Source organism: Sus scrofa, chromosome 12 (genome assembly GCF_054392235.1).
Source record: "Sus scrofa isolate SSC_HxYL_T2T_F1_AM1 chromosome 12, Sscrofa_HxYL_maternal_Yorkshire_Landrace_v2.0, whole genome shotgun sequence".
NCBI classification, from domain to species: Eukaryota; Metazoa; Chordata; class Mammalia; order Artiodactyla; family Suidae; genus Sus; species Sus scrofa.
In genome coordinates this window covers 14,620,917-14,639,334 of record NC_139394.1, presented here as the reverse complement: position 1 = coordinate 14,639,334, position 18,418 = coordinate 14,620,917, and the positions used below count along the sequence as shown (strand labels likewise).

The window sequence follows — 18,418 nt, the reverse complement described above, 5'->3', positions numbered from 1 at the left end:
GCCAACAAATAAACCATTATTAAATGACTCACCTGATGTTGGAGGGTACTGGCAAAGCCTTTACAATTTAGTCTAGAATTGTTAACCTAAATCAATCTAATTTTAATCTTTTGCTATAGGAATAGATAACTGTAAGAAAGGCCTTCTGATCTCCCCACTCCCCAAAACTACATCATGGAAAGGAGCAGTAAATTTAGTTCTTACGATTAAAAAAAAAAAAAAACAAAACACACCTTCTAAGCCAAGTTTTACATGACATTATATATGTAAAATAAAGTACCATTTCCACTTATTTCAGTCTTCAAATATTTTTTATTGGAAGGCCATGCATTGCCTTCATTTATTGTATTTCAAATCACTGTACATTTACTTTTGTGAAAACACTGCCTGCATTTTCTAGTACAAAAAAAACCTAAAAATTGTTTCAGGAATGTAGAGAAATATCCAACTTAAATAGCGAAAAAGTGCACCATAATTACTGCTGCACTGCAGTCATTTCTGCATTTCCCATGTTTCTTAAATAACTATCTTGTCTGATAACACACAATATAAAGAGCAATTATGAAAAACAGACATTTACATATACTTCTAAAGTCTTATTGAGAATATCCTGTTGGCATCGGATAACCAATCATAGGTGCAGCTGCAGTAGCAGGATATGCATATGCCTGTTGGTTCATACCATTGTGCATATTTGGAACATTACTTCCATATTGCTGAGTGCTATCATAACCATTCTGGTAAGTCCCTGTTGGATTACCAGTCCTAAAACTGGTCTGTATACCAGCAGACACAAAATTACTTCCAAAGCTCCCATTGGTGTAATTTGCAGCACTGTAAACACCATTCTGAGTTTTTGCTCCAAAATCTCTCTTAAGCAAACTAGAGTAACCTCGGTCATAATTTTCCCTGTCTCTAAATGTATTAAATCCACCCCTTTTGCCCGCAGAGTATCTGTCCCGACGGTCATCCTTCAGGCCTCCTCTACCCCTGGAACGACCTGTCAAGAAAGAAATTGCAAATCGATTATTTCTATGGCACAAATCACAACATAAAGGAATTGGTAGCTCTACTCTTGAGAAGTATTTTCTCAACTTCACTCTGCACTGAAGGTTTTACTCACCCGCCAATCCCATTTAAATGGATCTGTAGGCGATTAATGTGACCCAAGACCATCAACATTTCTCATCCAAAGCTGGTCTTACCTGAACCTCTGTCTTCGACCAACTGAAGCAACTTGGGATTAATTGCCTGATTAGCTTCACGAAGCACAGAGATAAGGTCGCTCACTTGCTTTATGTTATTAGGTGTAAAGAAAGTGTATGCTGTGCCTGTTTTGGTACTGCGGGCAGTTCTTCCAATTCGATGAATATAATCCTCTGAGGAGTTAGGGTAGTCATAATTGATGACAAATTTCACATCTTCCACATCTGTAAGGTGTTGCAGTGTGGCAAAATAGCAATGTACGGAGTTTTGCACACCACAACAGCCAGACCAAAAATAAAAAGTTAGACAATTGTATTCCCAAGAAGGTATGGGCTGCAAAAAATACAGTTAAAATGGTTATCCATTCCCTGTAGGAATACCATTGAGATTGAAGAGAGAAAAATAAGAAGCACACGTCACTTATACGCCTCGTGACCCACCCAATAACGGAGCCTGTCAAAAGGACGTGTGTGTATTCCCTAATACATTCCCAATTCAGCCAAGTCCCCTTACAGATCATCAAGTGACATCTGAATGCTTCTGCGCAGTAGGGCCACTTAAAGGTTCACAGCAACCTCCTCGTGTGCTCATTTTGAGGACCTTTCAAGAAAAAGGTACATGGTCCTTTGCATTACACACTCATCAGAAGTTCAAATTTCTGGCCACACTGCTTGTCTTGCCAAGACCTTACAACCGCAGCTGCAAGAAAAACATACCTGTCCCCCAAAAGTTGTTTTTATGCACTGTGTCTCGTCTAGGCAAGCGCTTCCAAGAAGCCAGGATTCACTTGAGAATGTGTCTCTCTCTGGCAGGTCTCGACATGACGACTACTGTGTAGGTGAGGGAGGAACTTTCAAAGCACTGCTTTCTTTTCCCACTGACTAGGTGTGAGAAGTTGTCCCTGCTCTAGGATCTTATGTGCCAGTACTCACCAATTTGTAAAAGGCTTAGTACCTTTTAAAGCTGCTCTCTCCATTTCAAACTTGGAACAAAAATTTCATTGAACATTGAAGTTTGGAACTATTTCTTCGACATTTCAGCAAACTCACTGAAACTCAAAGACCCACAGATCACAGTAAACAGTTTGCAACAATGCTGTACCATGGCAGTCATGCAAAGCATGGGACAGAAGAAATACCACGGCAGTGAACTGTGAGGATAACTTCCATTTTTTTCCCCCGGAGAGAACAGTTTACGGGGCAGAGGTGGTATGTTCTGCCTTTTGAAGATTACTGGCACACTTTCAGCTTTTCACCTCTCTAATCGACTGGAAGCAGCCAGCCGATCACTAGTCCTCCATCCCCCTCGAGTCCTCCGATTGTCATGCCTAGGCCTTGCCACAAAGACTGCACCTTTATATGAAAAAAACTTGGAAAAAATGCAGAGGTTAAAGAAAGCAATAAACTTTCTTTAAAAAATTAATGGAGATCTTCTGGAAAACCAAGCCATGAATTCGAGTTTGTACTAACCTAGCCCTCTGGAGGCCACATCTGTAGCAATCAGAATAGGAGCTTTTCCATGTTTGAATTCTGCCAAAAAAAAAAAAAAAGTATATACATATACATATATATATATATATGTATATATATATATATATATTACACACACACACGAAAATAACTGACCAAAATGGAATTTAGGTTCTGGTGGTGGTGGGGAACCTTTCACTTGAAATACTTACCATTTAGAACCCAGTCACGTTCCTGTTGACTTTTGTCACCATGGATACCCATGGCAGGCCACCTAAATTAAAGAGAAGTTGTATTAATACACTCACATTTAAACATCAAAGTCTAACTGTCAGAATTTAATTAAGCACATAAACATTTTTGGTCAAAGATCCTTTTAATTTCAAATAATGTATCTACGCTCTCATTTATACCATCAGATTATCCCCATTGATGAAAGTCAAAATCCATCAGGAGCTCCCTTCATGGCTCAGGAGTAATGAACTGCATTAGTATCCATGACGACGCAGGTTCAATCCCTGGACTCTTTCAGTGGGTTAGAATCTGGCAATGCCATGAGCTGTGGTCTAAGTCATAGACACAGCTCAGATCCTGCATTGCTGTGGCTATGGTGTAAACCAGCAGCTACAGCTCGGGTTCAACCCCCAGCCTGGGAACTTCCATATGCTGCTGCAGGTGCAGCCCTAAAAAGACAAAAAACAAAACAGAAAAGGAAAAAAAACCAAAACAAAAAAAACAACCCACCTCAAGTCTAACGTTACTACTAAAGTTTCTGCCCTCCCCCTAAACTCAGCTCTTATTAATACATCTGCTTCAATGGAGGAAGCCCACATACCCATCTCTCCTCATTTTCCTAGTAAGTTCATCACATCTTCTTTTGGTTTCAACAAAAACAATGGTTTTATTTTCCTTCTCACTCATGATCTCTTCCATTAGGCGAATAAGTCTTTAAAGAAACAAAAAATTGTGAATTCTAAGTTATGGTCAGCAAAACACTAACTTCAACTCATATGGCTACAAGTCAAACACCTGCTTAAACGTATAAACAGTCTATCCTTGATCTTGCCCCTGTTAAGATAGATCTTTTTTTCTATAGATGATAGAAACATGATGACAACCAATTACATGAACAAAGGAAGCAAAACAATTTTCAGAACAATGAATAGACCAATTTCAACAGCCAGATTCCAGTATGACTGAAAGTCATGTTTAAGGTAACCTATAAATGCATGACTCAATTTGTACAATAAAGTTGTTTTTAGAGTTATTAAGACTGACTTACTTTTCATCCTTTTCCACATCATGACACACATCCACAATCTGAAGAATGTTGTGATTTGCACTCAGTTCTAGTGCACCAATGTTTATATGAATATAGTCTTTCAGGAAATCTTCAGCGAGCTGTCTTACTTCTTTTGGCCAAGTAGCACTCCACATGAGGGTTTGCCTATCAGGCTAAAGATTTTTGGAATAAAGAAAAAGCCTTGTATTCTAAGAATAAATTTAGAGCAAAGTTTGAAAAGATAGACACATTTAAAGAGTACTTACTCTTATCTGATCCACAATTTTCCTTATTTGGGGTTCGAATCCCATATCCAGCATTCTATCTGCTTCATCAAGGACAAGGTAGGTGGTCCGTCTTAGATTGGTTTTCCCACATTCTAAAAAGTCAATCAGTCTTCCAGGTGTCGCGATACAGATTTCCACACCTTTAAACACAAAAATGTAACCAAGACATCTAGAATTTTAGCACCACCAGTGACAAATCAAACACTTTCTGTTTTGTACCTCTCTCCAAATCACGTATCTGTGGTCCCTTAGGAGCACCACCGTAGATGCAGGTGGACTTCAAGCGACACGCTCTACAGTATTCAGCAGCTACTTGCTGTACCTGTTGGGCCAGTTCTCGAGTTGGTGCCAGCACCAAGCACTAAGAAAAGAGAAAGTGGAATGAATACCTTTCAGCAGAGTTCCGGAGTCTACTTTTGAAGTGATGATATATCAGTGTTACAGCAGCACATGACTTATTTTGCTGTCCAATACCTAGAGCAGATTTGTTTCCAGATAAATGGTACAAAACAGCTAACGTCTCCACTTAAAATCACCACAAATTGTCATTTGCTTTCTACTGGACAAATCTCTGTACTTTTAAACAAAGCTTAAGGTATACTTACAATAGGTCCATCACCTCTCTCTAGGAATGGCTGATGATTGATGTGGACAATAGCAGGGAGCAAATACTGTTCAGAGAAGGGGCAAACAGAATTTACACATTAAAATATTTCTGGTTTCTTTTAACTTCCAACCCATTTCCTCAATCACTCGACACAGAATTACAAGTTGCCCAACTTACAGATAATGTTTTCCCAGATCCAGTTTGTGCTACCCCAACCATATCCAATCCACTTAGAGCAACAGGCCATCCCTGAGCTTGAATAGCAGTGGGTTCAGTAAAGTTCTGCCTCGCAATCACATCCATTACGTTTGCTGTAATCATAAACAAGTAAGTTAAAATTAGAAATGCCGAGAGAAAGAATTTTTTTTTAAGGTAGGGAAAACTAGCACTTACCAGGAAAGTTTGCTTCATAAAAATTCAGAACTGGCTTTGGGCAGTTGTGACCTCTAACTGTAATTTCCTTGCTTCTTCTGTATGTCTCTACCTCTTGCTACAAAACAAATTACAAAAATCCAGTTGTCTTCTCATGACAACTCCCCTTAACTGAAAATGCAACCAATAAGCTCCTAAATTCATAATTGACTTAACTACTTTAAGATGGCCTTTTAAAATTTGGATCCATATAAAAACCCTAAACAAACAAAAACCACTTATTACGTTACACCCAACCATTTTAAGTAGAAAAAGTCACTTGTCTCCAAAAGTGAGTAGTAACTCCTCTTCCCCAAAGTAAGTAAGATCCTTACTTACTCAGCATGAGTTCCCCAAAACTTAGTTATGTGCAGGGAACTTCTAGTCAGATTTTGATTCACTGCAAAGTTATTAATTATTGAATTACAGCCTGAAGAAACCACATGAAATTACTTACTGCTGTTCGCCTAGCCAAATCAGGGTGTTCTTGATAAAAATTCTTCTCAAATTTGGGCAGCTCATCAAGATTCCACTTCTTTTTAACCAGTTTCTCCCCAGGGTTTCCAAACTTCTTTCCAGATAAGGGCCCTGCCCTACTTCCTCCAAATCGAGGCGCACCAAACCTGAAATTAAAAAGTCACATTTCGAACACGTACAGACATATTAACCACCCCTTGGCACATGCTAAATATCAAAGACTTCCAGGTGGAACAGACGGTCATTCTCTCAAAAGCCACAATTAGCACCGCATCCTTTTCATTTCCCGTTGTACCAAGTACACGCCATTGAACCCAAATCATCAGCCCGGGATTTCACAGGTCGGAAAGTGGCTGCCCGAATGCCAGAAGTTCAGATTACAAGGAGCGTCAATAGTTGGGAGCTACTAATCTCTCCCATGAACTTAAAAACTAAATATCTGAGAGAAAGACAAGAAAGGATAAGCCTAACAGCGATGTTATCTACCAGCTGTTCTCAAGCAAAGGAGCTTTGATTTTAATAGATAACGGAACAGCACACAGAGCAGAAAAAGGTGGGTTATCTCGCGGACACTTACGCAAGCCGAATGACTTGGAGAGATGCCCCAGAAAGGACCGCGATCAAGGTAGCAAAATTATATAAACGTAAGGAAAAAGAAAAGGAGGCGTTGGAGACTACCGGGGGAGGAGTCCCTGCCGGGCGGAGTCGGCCGGGCGGCGTTCCCGCTGGGGCGGCGCTTCCCCCTTTGTCTCGCATTTCTCTCTGCGCCACATTTTCTCGACGCTGCCATTTTGAGCTCCTCCGCCGGGCGGGGTAACAAAGGCGCCGCCGCCATGTCCGATGCCGGCATTTTGTACCCGCGGCTCAGCCACATGGCCGATTCCCGCGGTGCCGGTCACCGTCCTGCCCCCGCCGCAATAACGGCATCGGAGACGGCCGCCTCGCCACCCACAAAATTCCTGGGGCCCCCAAAACACCTTCCGAAAGGTTGCACCTAACAGCAGCGATTTCGTCCGCCTCGAAGCGCTGCGCTCCCCTCCCTTCGAAATACGCTCCTTGGAATTCTCCCAAGAGCTGATAAATCATCGAGGCCGCGATGCCCCATCCCAGACAAAAGAAGAGATCTCGAGAACCATTAACATGAAACTCCCAGGCAGTTTCAAAAATATCAAAATGGCGCAAGCCTTTGAGGGACGAGGCCCAAACATAGGCTGAGGAAGCCGAATTCCCGTCGCCACCCCGCCCCCCCGCATCGGCATCCCATCCCCCACCCACAGGGCCTGACAGGTCAGTTCCCACACTCACCCTCGATCCCGGCCGCGGTCTCGGTCACTTGAATAACTCGACATGGCGTCAATGGTTGCGGTTGGCGGGAAACAAAGCACAGAGAATCGGGTGCGACAAGTCGCTGGAGGTGGCTTCGACGACGGCGAAGCCTTGCGGGGGCGGCAGCGGCGGAGGGACGGCGATGACAGGAGCCCAAGCTGCCCGACAAGAGACCGGTGGAAATGAATGAGGTGCCGGCCGCGTCCCGGCAGCCGGTTTTATAGCCTGGACCGCCTCCTCCGCCGCAGAGAACGCTGGGAGCTGCTCTATGACCTAATCACCCCGCCCCTGCGCCGAGGCCGCACCGCCCGCGGGCGTTCCGAAATCCGCCATGTTCTCGCCCCTCCTTCTCCTCCCCCCACCCAAACCATCCCTCCCGTTTTTCACTCCTTTCAAGGGTGGGTCCATCCACCCACTACTGGGAAGCCTCAGTTTTTACTCTCTTGACTTCACCTTTTCCTTGTCTTCCACACTTCAAGGAAGTCGCCCCGCCCTTTTTCAGGTCCAGCACGAACAATGAAATGGCCCACCCAGACCAAGCCACTTGGTTCTCTTGGAAATGTTTACGTCTCCAAAGGGCCCTCACGCCCACAACCCGGCGAGACGGGTAGGCGGAGCCTGACATTGTCACGTGACTCCCCCCCCGCCCACCGGGTGAGCGGGCCGCACTACTTTTCCAGATGGCGTCGGCGGAGGAGTACAAAACGAAATCGCTCGCCGGAAGTGCAGTGCTATTGCCCGGGGAGACCGGCCAGGTCGGCTGGTTGACCCGCGGGGCTGTTAAACCCACCCACCTGAGAACTCCTTAGCGGGATCTGGTCGGCGGAGAATGGTATTTAGAGCTCGCAAACCGCCGCCCCAGCGCGTGCTGCGAAAGGAAGTGGTCCTGTGGTGACCAATCAGCAACGAGAAGCGGTTTTAACGTCCCTCCCTTTTTAATCCCTCCTTCCCGGCACTTTCGTTTGCTTCCCCCTCCTGTCAGCACTGGGTCTGCGGCGTGCGGCCCTCCCTGAGCTCCGTCCCGCGCGCACCGGGCCAAGAGTCCGACAGCGGCCTGCCTTCTCGACATGGCCGGCTCAGAGGCTGGTGAGTCTCGGCCTGTCGCTCCGGTGTGTGTGGACGAAGTCGTCCTCTCTAAATCCCCTAACGTCCCTGCCACTTTTACCTTGAGGCCTCGGGCGGGTTTGGGCGGCCGGCGGGGCTGGTGACACCCCGTGATAGTTGGCGGGCTCTCTGGGTAGGGTCTCATCCCCGCTCCCTGGCTCTTTCCGGGTTGTGGGGTGCGGTTTTGGGGGTGGGTTAGAAGGGCCCTTGCGGTGAGGCCCGTAGCGCACGCAACCTGGCTGCGAAAAGGGCAGTCGCGTAGCTTCCCCGGACTCGTATTTTTCTGGGGAATCCACCCACTCACTGTGCCTGCAGTTCTTGCATTGCGAGGACTGAGGTAGCTAGTACCTGCATCTTTATTTGAACATTGGAGGACCGGCCCTCTTTAAGATCTGTTGATGCCCCCGGCCAATAGCAGAACCGTGGTGGACTTCACTCTTCTGTGATCTCTAGACTCATTCGCTTTGTCTAGTACCGCTTTTGAAAGGCGAATTGATTTGGTTGTCTAGGACGCTTTCATCCTTTTCTCCAAGACAGCGTTCAAACCTGTTGTCATGGTTTGGTCAGCTGTGAGTACTGAACTTTGGGAGAGGGAGATAACATGCCTTGAAGACGCTTTCACACGGAAACTCGCACTTGTTTCTAGAACATACTTAAGAGAACGCACACAGAATAAAAGAACGTTCCCGTCAATTGCAAATTGTTTCAGGTTTTTCTAAGTTTCCTTTGGCCGACAAACTCTTGAAATAACTTTGCTCATCTTATCAGTATCTAGGGTAGGGAGGGTGACAGCAGGAAACTTCAGCAGTATTGGTAATGTGCTAATTTTGAATGTAGAGACGTTTTTGTGTATTTACCATATTTCTTTTCATGTGCACAAAATATAATTTAAAAAATTAAAAACTGCAGTAGTGTTGGTGTCATTACTCCAGTTCTTAACAGCCTCAGTTAATCACCACTTATTTGGGCACCAGAGAAATTCCAACTTGGGCAAGATAATTGGGTAACATCATGACTAATGCTATTGGGATTTTGAAGCAACATCTATTAATTAGTTTCTGGTGACCTTTCGTATATGAGATAATGTTCCTGACTTCTTGTAAATATATTTTAAATAAAAATCTACGTATAGCTTCTAAAATAAGGTGTAGAGTAATTTGAGATTTTAGTTTGGAACAGTAAAAATTGAGTTTGCATCATAGTTTTGTGGGTTTTTTGTTTGCCTTTTTTTTTTTTTTGCTTTTTAGAGCTGCACCTGTAGCTTATTGACATTCCCTGGTAGGGGTCAAATCAGAGCAGCAGCTGCTGGCCTACACCACAGCCACAGCAACACAGCATCTGAGCCTCATCCCCAACCTATACCACAGCTCAGGGCAATGCTGGATCCTTAATCCATTGAGTGAGGCCAGGAATTGAACCCAGGTCCCCATGAATGCTGGTAGGTTTGTTACCAGCAAGCCACAATGAGAATTCCTGCATGATAGTTTCGACAACATTGAAATTATAGCATTTTGTAAATCATCCCAAAAAATTAAATACATTTAAAAAAAATCATGCCTAGGACAGTCTGAGATTCTCTAACAATCGAATTTCTTATTTTCTGTAGAATACAATGTCTGCTTTTGTGAGGTTTTTTAAATAAACGTATATACTCTTTGCAGTTAGGCTGATCTTTTCCCTTCCTTTCCCAACAGATTGGGTAACTGTTGCCAATAATCTTCTCTTGAAATGTCACATACACCTGAGGATTAGAGAACTAGAAGATTGTGATGCTAATGTTTTTATTGCTCTTTATCAATCCATTTTGGGAGAAAAGGTACCAGGTAAGGGTACTAAAAAATTGGGAGTAATAGTATCTGTATCAGAGGCTGGAAGTTTCCGGTGCTTTTAGTTATGTCCTGTAGCATATATAAAATCTTAAGCTTTCTCTTTGTGTGCATCTTAGTTATATCTAATTATAGGCATTCATTGTTTTAATACCTATGCTAACCATCTATAACAACAGCCTTGGTCATCCACTGTTTAATAATCATGCCTAATGTTCTGTGAAAGTCACACCTTTTCTGTAAATGTATCTTCATAGGTTCTAAAATTGAGTGGAACTTGGAAAGTTGTTGTCTTGGTATTTAACCAGTGTTGTGGGTAAGAATTGTTAGCACTGTGTCCTTGGTTAGATATCTCCGTCTTATCCATAGGTTCCTTTGCTGCCACTGTATCTTTATATAATTTATAACCATTAAGCACTAAAGCTCTGTATAGTTTCTCTTATTTTCCCTGTGTTATGGTGCTCTCCTCACTTTTTGGAGTAATGGGATGGCCTCTAACTGGTATCTTTCTTTCTTTCTTTCTTTTTTTTTTTGATATCTTTCTCATTAGTCTCAGTTCTCTTTATAGCTCAGAGGCATGTAGTTATTAGATCAGCTTTTTTTTTGGCCACCCGGCAGCATATGGAGTTCCTAGGCCAGGGATCAGATCTGAGCCGCAGTCGTGACCCAGGCAGCAGCTACAGTAATGCTGGATCCTTAACCCACTGTGCTGGGCTGGGAATCAAACCTGCATCCTTTGTGTCCCTTGGTGTCCCAGCAGGAACTCCTAGATCAATCTTTTAAAATACTTTTTTAAAATCTTTCCCCAAAACATCCATCTTCTTGAATACCAGAGGACAAATTCCAAAGTAAGTTGTTGATAAAATTTTTCTGCACTCTGGTCTATACTGATCTTTTAAACCTTTATGCCAGTAATTCCCAATAGGCTGCTGTAACAGAATATACAAGAACTCTCCTTTCACATCTGTTGAGGGTTTTTTTCTTCTTCTTTCTTTTTTTTTTTTTTTTTTTTTTGCCTTTTTGCCATTTCTTGGGCCGCCCCCAAGGCATATGGAGGTTCCCAGGCTAGGGGTCTAATCGGAGCTGTAGCCACCGGCCCACACCAGAGGCACAGCAACACAGGATCCGAGCCGCATCTGCAATCTACACCACAGCTCAGGGCAGTGCCAGATCCTTAACCCACTGAGCAAGGCCAGGGATCGAACCCGCAACCTCATGGTTCCTAGTTGGATTCATTAACCACTGAGCCACGACGGGAACTCTGGGTTTTTTTTTCTTTGATGGAAAGCAGCCCATGGTTATGTACTAAAGTCTTAATTCATGTATTGCCTCCCTCATTAAAGTATTAACATCTACTTGAATTTAGGGACCTCTTTACCTTCTCTAGCTTGGTGCTTATCGTAGAGCGTTTATATATGTGTATGTTGCTTGAATAAATATTAAACCATATCCAATCAATAAATGTTCAACCAATAAAGATTCTACTGTATGGAATTCAGGCTGTGCTTATCTGTACTTTATAGTTTGCTCTGTTTGAGCTGCGCTCAGAGGCCTGGTCAGAGGCAGGTAGATTAAAAACTTGGACTCTCATAGATGCAAAATTATGTAGTTTTTTTCCCACAGACCTCATAGCTATTCCCAGGAGTCAAGAGGACGAAGCTCACAATGTACAAGCAGTAATTGATTCGCTGGCTTTGGATTACCTGCAGGTCAGCTTGTCTCACATAACAGGTTGGTATCTTTTTTTTTTTTTTGTCTTTTTGGCATTTCTTGGGCTGCTCTCGCGGCATATGGAGGTTCCCAGGCTAGGGGTCTGATCAGAGCTGGAGCCGCCAGCCTACACCAGAGCCACAGCAACGCAGGATCCGAGCCACATCTGCAACCTGCACCACAGCTCACAGCAGCGCCAGATCCTTAACCTACTGAGTGGGGCCAGGGATCGAACCCGCAACCTCATGGTTCCTAGTCAGATTCGTTAACCACTGCACCACGACGGGAACTCCAACAGGTTGGTATCTTAATCATCAGGTAATTTTGCATTTTACTAAAGTAATTTGGTAGAACCTTAGACATTGTTTAACCAAGTGAGTAAGCTTGTAAAGTAGACTAAACGGCAAGATTGAGCCAAGACCATTGGTATAGTTAAGTTCACCACCCTTGGATGCTTTCCTAGGAGAGTCAAACACTGAGTTTGTGATGGGTCTGAGATATAGGAATCCTAGATAAAAGAATACCTAGTTTGAGGTATGTTTTTTTTTGGTTGTCGTTGCTTTAAAGCTACCATGCTACTTTTTTGTTGAAGCTAAAAATTAGAAACCCCTAAATGTCCATTAATAGGGACAGGTTTAATAAGTTACCATAGCTCCATCTAGGGAATTATTCTGCAGCTGTTAAAGATAATTGATGATGCTCTTTGTGTACAATGTTCCCTATTAGTGGAATGATCTCCAATATATATCATGTGAGAAAAGTGCAATCAGTTACAATGATGAGGTGCAGAGTGCACTACTATTTGTAACAACAGAAGTGGGAAGCATACCCATGCAGTTGATAAAATGCAGAAGGCCTCTATCAAAGCATATGCAAGAAACCTGTAGTACTGATTGCCTCTAATAAGAGGAACTACAGGGCTGCAGGACAAGAGTGAGGTGAAGCTTTTCATTTTATACCCTTTATGCTCTCTGAATTTTAAATCATGTGAATACATAACCTATTCAAAATAAAACCAGTAAATTGTTTTTCATCCTGTTTCCAAAAAGGGTACATGCTTGTATTCTAAAGCGAAGGTACCAAATATATTTGTAAATCCTTCTTTTTTGTAGATAGTGTGAGAATGAGGGTTATTTCAGTAATGTCTTTCAAGCTAATGAAGAGAGGGTTTATACTGTTGACTTCTTCTTGGATAGTCTTTAAAAGAGATATGTTAATCAGGATAAGTCATTTACATTTTTTATTTTCACCTTAATAAGAACTCATTTTTACAGAAATACTGTCGTGAGTTTTTTAGTGCAGTGGTAGGTGAGTAGATGTGATAAATTAGTTTGGAGAAAATTCATTTTGAGGGATAATCCTCGGGTTTTCCTGTTTTTGTTTTTGAAGTTTCCAATGGCTTTATCACCCAAATAGGGCAATTTTTGGCATTTGTACTTACTGTATAAATATACTATATACTGCAAGGTAGTATCTGCCTATAAAACTTTTTAATGCAGAGCTGCCCCTGAGAATTCACACCCACCCCATGGAAGAGTGTAAACTGCTTACCTCCTCCAGTAGACTGTAGAGCAGCTTTTTACTCCTTGTGTGCTGTGTTTTCTCCTACATCAGGAAGCACTGCACTCTGGCAGGCAGTCTTAGTTGCTGGGTTGGCAGCATATACTCCCCATCCTAGAAACCAGAAATCCTGGTTATGTCCTTAGGGGGTATGCTTGTGTGTCTTGTTAAACCAGAAAACATAGGGCTTAAAAACAAGTTTTCCGTTTAATTTTAAATAGAAGAAACCTGTCAAACATTGACTAGCCTTGCCAGTAGTATTGTAAAACACAGAATTTCTGGTTTAGGTTTGTTTTGCTTCACGACTGAAGTTATGAATGGCTAGGTTATCTCAAATGTCAGATTTGAGATTGTCCCTCTGCCTCTCCCATGCTGGTTTGAAGTCATGCCAGGCACGATCATCTCCCAAAGGACAACCCAAGTGTCTCAAGAGTTAAGTTCCATCCCCACCTGATGTTGATTGAAGTCCCTTTTGGGTAACATTAAACTTGTCAAGTTTCCATGCCTTTGCAGGCCCATTTCTTGTCAACGTTTCAACTTAGTATTTATTTTATTAAAAACCTATTATGGGCCAGGTACTGTGCTAGGGACTGTTTAAATATTAATTTCCGGAGTTCCCGTTGTGGCCCAGTGGTTAACGAATCCGACTAGGAACCATGAGGTTGCGGGTTGGGTCCCTGCCCTTGCTCAGTGGGTTAACCGATCCGGCGTTGCCATGAGCTGTGGTGTAGGTTGCAGACGCGGCTCGGATCCAGCTTTGCTGTGGCTCTGGCGTAGACCGGTGGCTACAGCTCCAATTCAACCCCTAGCCTGGGAACCTCCATATGCCGCAGGAGCGGCCCAAGAAATGGTAAAAAGACAAAAAAATAAAAAAATAAAAATAAATAAATAAATAATAGTTTCCAGGTATAAAGTGGGTGTGGTGGGAGGTAAGGCTGGAGAGTTTGGGGGTGAGGTGAGATTAGAAAGGGTTTTATGGAGTTCCCGTTGTGGCTCAGTGGTAACAAATTCGACTAGTATCCATGAAGACTCAGGTTTGATCCCTGGCCTTGTTCAGTGGGTTAAGGATCACATGCTGCTGTGAGCTGTGGTGAAGGTCACAGGTGCAGCTGGGATCCTGCATGGCTGTGCCATAGGCAAGCAGCTGCAGCTCTGATTCGACCCCTAGGCTGGGAACTTCCATATGCTGCAAGTGCAGCCCTGAAAAGCAAAAAAAAATTTTTTGAAAAGTGGGGGTTTATTATTGCAGGGAGCCATGGTCAGTTTTTAATCAAAAAATGGCATAATTTATACAAAGTGAATGATTAAAATTTTGGTTTTTTTTTTCTTTTTACTACCACACCTGCAGCACATGGAAGTTCCTGGTCTAGGGGTCAAATAGGAGCTACAGCCACAGCAACCTGGAGTCCGGGCCTCGTTTGTGACCTACACCACAGCTCAGGGCAACGCTGGATCCTTAACCCATTGAACGAGGCCAAGGATCAAACCCGAATCCTCACAGATACTGTTGGGTTCTTAACCTGCTGAGCAACAATGGGAACTCTTAAAATTTTTTTAAAATTAGGAATTCCTGATGAAGTATCCAAAGTTTTTTCGTTCTGTCTTATATTAGAGTACTGCTATTGTCTTCAAAACAATTCAGCATCTAGAAATAGGGTCCCATGATCTGAAACAGTGTTCCCTCCTGTGTTTTTTTCCACCAGCCTTATAAAGTTAAGCTTAATTGCTTTATATTTTGGTTTATAAATCTTAGAGGATGTTTTCTTAACTCATTTTGCTTCTTGATAAATGGACTATGCCAGTGAATTATCAACTGTAATATTCAAGACTATCCCCTTTTTCTTCAGATATAATCAAGCATTAGGAAGTTAATGTTTTTAATGCTTATATTACTTTTTACCCTGGATTAGTTTATAATCCTTGTATCTCGAGCAATATTTTCATAGTGTTACATTCATTTCAAAATTATGAGGCTTTCAATTTCTTGGTTAATTTTTTTTAATAGCTCTGTATTCTATGTTCAGGAGAAAATATAGTGAAAGGAGATAAAGAATCTATTAAGAATCTCCTAGAAATATTTGATGGGTTGCTGGAGTATCTAACAGAACACAGTGAAACATCTCACGAGAAAAGTAAGTTTAAGAATAGAAATTTGGTTGACTTTTATTCTGTGTTATGTCTCTTTTTGTCTTTTATCTTTCTGCCTATTTTTCTCCATAGGAATTAGAATCAGTGATACAGTGTATCTGATAAATTTAATTGTAAGTTTAATTTCAATTCACACTGTTCCAAGTGGTTGAAAACTCTGTCCTAGACTATCATCATGTCCTTTGTCATCTTGGATGTTGCTTATAAATGACGTTAAAGCTAATCCATAATAGAAAACTAATTTCTGGCTAAAATTACTTATTATCCTATTAGTACATGAAATTCTTTAATACAAAATTTGCTATGTCAGAACTGCCATTTTTATTACAAATTGGGATATTGCTGAGTCATCAGCAGGAAGAGTTGGTGAGCTACTGTGTCCAGCCTATATTTAGGTTTGTGACAACCTGAAAATTTTTTTTCTTTTTAGGGCCACACAGGCGGCACATGGAAGTTCCCGGGCTAGGGGTCAAATAAGAACTGCATTTGCCAGCCTATGCCATGGCCACAGCAATGGAAGATCCAAGCTGTGTCTGTGACCTACACACCACAGCTTACAGCAGTGCCAGATCTTTAACCCACTGAGCAAGGCCAGGGATCAAACCTGCCTCCCCATGGATACCAGTCAGGTTCATTACCACTGAGCCAGAACAGAAACGCCTGAGTATTTTTTTATTTTACTCTTTAAATAACTCATTTCTAAAATAAATAAATACTCTTTCAGTGGACAATTAAAATAAAAAATAACTCATTTCTCCAAATTATAGTAGTTTATTGTGTGAAGTTTTGATTTTATGTTTTTTTAATGAAAATATAGAGATCATTATTGCCATATTATTTTCCAAAAGAGTTATGGTTGTTTAAACTGAGTCAGCAGTGTATAAGAACTGTTCATAATCTTTGGCTCCATAAATCCTGTTCTAGGAATTTGCTCTAAGGAAATACTACAAAAGAAAGCTAAGTGCTTGCAGGTGTTCATGCAGTGTTATTTATCATTGCCAAAAAAATAAAACAACCCTCCTATGTGTCCTAATAGTTTGAGATTGGTCGAGTAAATAATATTGTATGCCGTGGTTAGAATACTGTATGACCTTTTGAGAATGGGTGAAGTTATCTAAAACAAGTTTCCAGCAGCAATAGCAGTTAACATAAATTCTTATACAAGTGAAGACAAGCCTGCCCCAATTTTTTTATCATTCGTAATTCTCACATTGTTGATAGTGAGACCTATGCTATGATTGTAACATCTGAAATTAATCTTCTATTCTTTAGTTACAGTTTTCTGTGTTTTGCCTTTGTTACCAAAAAGATTTAAAAGCATATAGAGGTACTTAGAAGGAAAGATTGAAAGGCACGCCACACTGGATGTTTCTTTTTTTATTGAAAAAATCTTGAGTTTTGCATGTTTAGTATATATTAAATATCAACCCAGTTACTCTAAGAAGATTCAGAGCTGCATGCCATGGTTATTGCTTTCAAGAAAATTTATACTCAAGTCAGGGAGAGGGCCATAAACATATATAATAAAAAACATTGTAGGAGAATTGTGGGGGAGTGAATGACAGGTAAAACCTAATTCAGGAGTTCCCGTCGTGGTGCAGTGGGTAACGAATCCGACTAGGAACCATGAGGTTGCGGGTTCAATCCCTGCCCTTGCTCAGTGGGTTAGGATCTGGCGTTGCTGTGAGCTGTGCTGTAGGTCACAGGTGTGGCTCGGATCCTGCGTTGCTGTGGCTCTGGCGTAGGCCAGTGGCTATAGCTCCAATTAGGGAGCAGCCCAAGAAATGGCAAAAAGACCAAAAAAAAAAAAAAAAAAAACAACCTAATTCAAGGCTGCCAATAGGTATTGCAATGCTTTGTGGCTTTTTAGTCATTTTAGCAGTGAGAGTAAAGACGAAAACTACCTTTAAGAGATTAATTTGAAGTGTTCCAATGACAGCAGTTTTTATGTGTAGTGTGTGATTGCAGGTAGGGGAGAGATGATAGACAGTGGGGATGGAGAGAGGAGGACAGACCTAAGAGGTACTTATGTGTGAGCCTTGTAATAATGAAATCCTGGAGGGGGTTTGAAATCTTCCCAGGGTGGGTCAGTAGGATGTGATGAGCTTAGTGCTGCTATTAGGGGGCTGTTTAAATGTGGCCTTTGTATGTGATAGTACAGTAGTTGGATAATGTTTTCTAAACTCTGATTCTCACCTTTGCAGATCCAAGTTTATATAGTATTACCTAGAACTGATCAGAATCTTCAAAATGCCAAGTAATAATGGAAAATAAATCTTTATTATCACTAGTTATATCAGATGTGCTGAACAGTTACTTCTAGTACCTGAGCTAGCATTGCCATTTACCACTGAAGAACAAGGGCTTTGAAGGCAGGCTCTGGACTCACTGATGCCCCTAGCTGTACAACTCACTAAGTTTCATCTCTCACTGTATGAGCAATGCTCTCTAAGTTTTAGTTTTCTCATCTGAAATTCTTTTATGAACGTATGAATGTTAAATAAGTAGATGTGGTTAAGTAGTTTAGTACTAAACCTAACTCACAATAAATGACTAATATTGTTAAAATGTTTGGTGAATAAAGAAATAGAAAAAAGTGAAGGTGCAGAGTTCCCATTATGGCTTAGGGGGTTAAGAACTTGAATCGTATTAGTAAGGATGCAGGTTCGATCCCTGGCCTCACCCAATAGGTTAAGGATCCGGTGCTGCTGCAAGCAAGCCTGTGGGTGTAGATTGCAGACACGGCTTGGATCCCATGTGGCTGTGGCCATGTGTCTGTAGGCCACCAGCTGTGGCTCCAATTCGACCCTTAGCCCGGAACGTCCACATGCCACAGGTGTGGCCCTAAAAAGAAATGAAAAGAAAGAAGCGAAGGTGGATATTTGAGTAGAAGAATCTCTTGAAGTAGGTTGAGAACATCCAGAAGGGTAGATGTGAAGTAGGAGATTTCATCCACATTCCTCCTGAAATCACTCCCCTCATGAGAAATACTGAAAGTGTATTTC

At 41.9% G+C, this 18,418-nt stretch overlaps 2 protein-coding genes across 32 annotated transcripts in view; one reads left to right on the top strand and one right to left on the bottom strand.

The window, feature by feature from the left end:
- Positions 1 to 292: 292 nt before the first annotated feature.
- On the bottom strand, positions 293 to 7,958 carry DDX5 (DEAD-box helicase 5). Of its 6 annotated transcripts, none has more exons than XM_021066761.2 (14): positions 7,860 to 7,958; positions 7,045 to 7,223; positions 5,720 to 5,885; positions 5,245 to 5,341; positions 5,029 to 5,162; positions 4,850 to 4,915; positions 4,464 to 4,605; positions 4,224 to 4,384; positions 3,958 to 4,130; positions 3,511 to 3,621; positions 2,888 to 2,949; positions 2,676 to 2,735; positions 1,206 to 1,430; positions 293 to 1,000 (listed from the first exon to the last, which is right to left on the bottom strand). In XM_021066761.2, the coding sequence occupies exons 2-14, from the start codon at positions 7,086 to 7,088 to the stop codon at positions 597 to 599; spliced, it is 1,845 nt and encodes a 614-aa protein (XP_020922420.1). In that variant the 5' UTR covers positions 7,089 to 7,223; positions 7,860 to 7,958; the 3' UTR covers positions 293 to 596. The 6 variants fall into 6 exon arrangements, with proteins under 6 accessions (XP_020922420.1, XP_020922419.1, XP_084840159.1 ...); XM_021066760.2 differs by lacking the exon at positions 7,860 to 7,958 and adding an exon at positions 7,519 to 7,694; XM_084984033.1 differs by lacking the exons at positions 5,245 to 5,341; positions 7,860 to 7,958 and adding an exon at positions 7,519 to 7,694.
- Positions 7,959 to 8,016: 58 nt separating this feature from the next.
- The window catches only part of CEP95 (centrosomal protein 95), a 63,951-nt gene continuing 53,549 nt past the window's right edge, over positions 8,017 to 18,418 (top strand). For 6 of the 26 annotated variants that reach the window (XR_014820931.1, XR_014820930.1, XM_084984020.1 and 3 more), the window contains exons 1-4: positions 8,017 to 8,151; positions 9,864 to 9,992; positions 11,619 to 11,726; positions 15,290 to 15,397. Coding sequence is in view for 2 of the 26 variants with exons in the window: in XM_021066756.2 (XP_020922415.2) it covers positions 8,133 to 8,151; positions 9,864 to 9,992; positions 11,619 to 11,726; positions 15,290 to 15,397 (364 nt within the window). In the remaining 24 variants the exon portion in view is untranslated. Of the gene's footprint in view, positions 8,175 to 9,863; positions 9,993 to 11,056; positions 11,187 to 11,604; positions 11,727 to 14,738; positions 15,398 to 18,418 lie in introns of those variants that run through there. The other 20 variants (XM_084984023.1, XM_084984011.1, XM_084984015.1 and 17 more) reach the window with 8 other exon arrangements.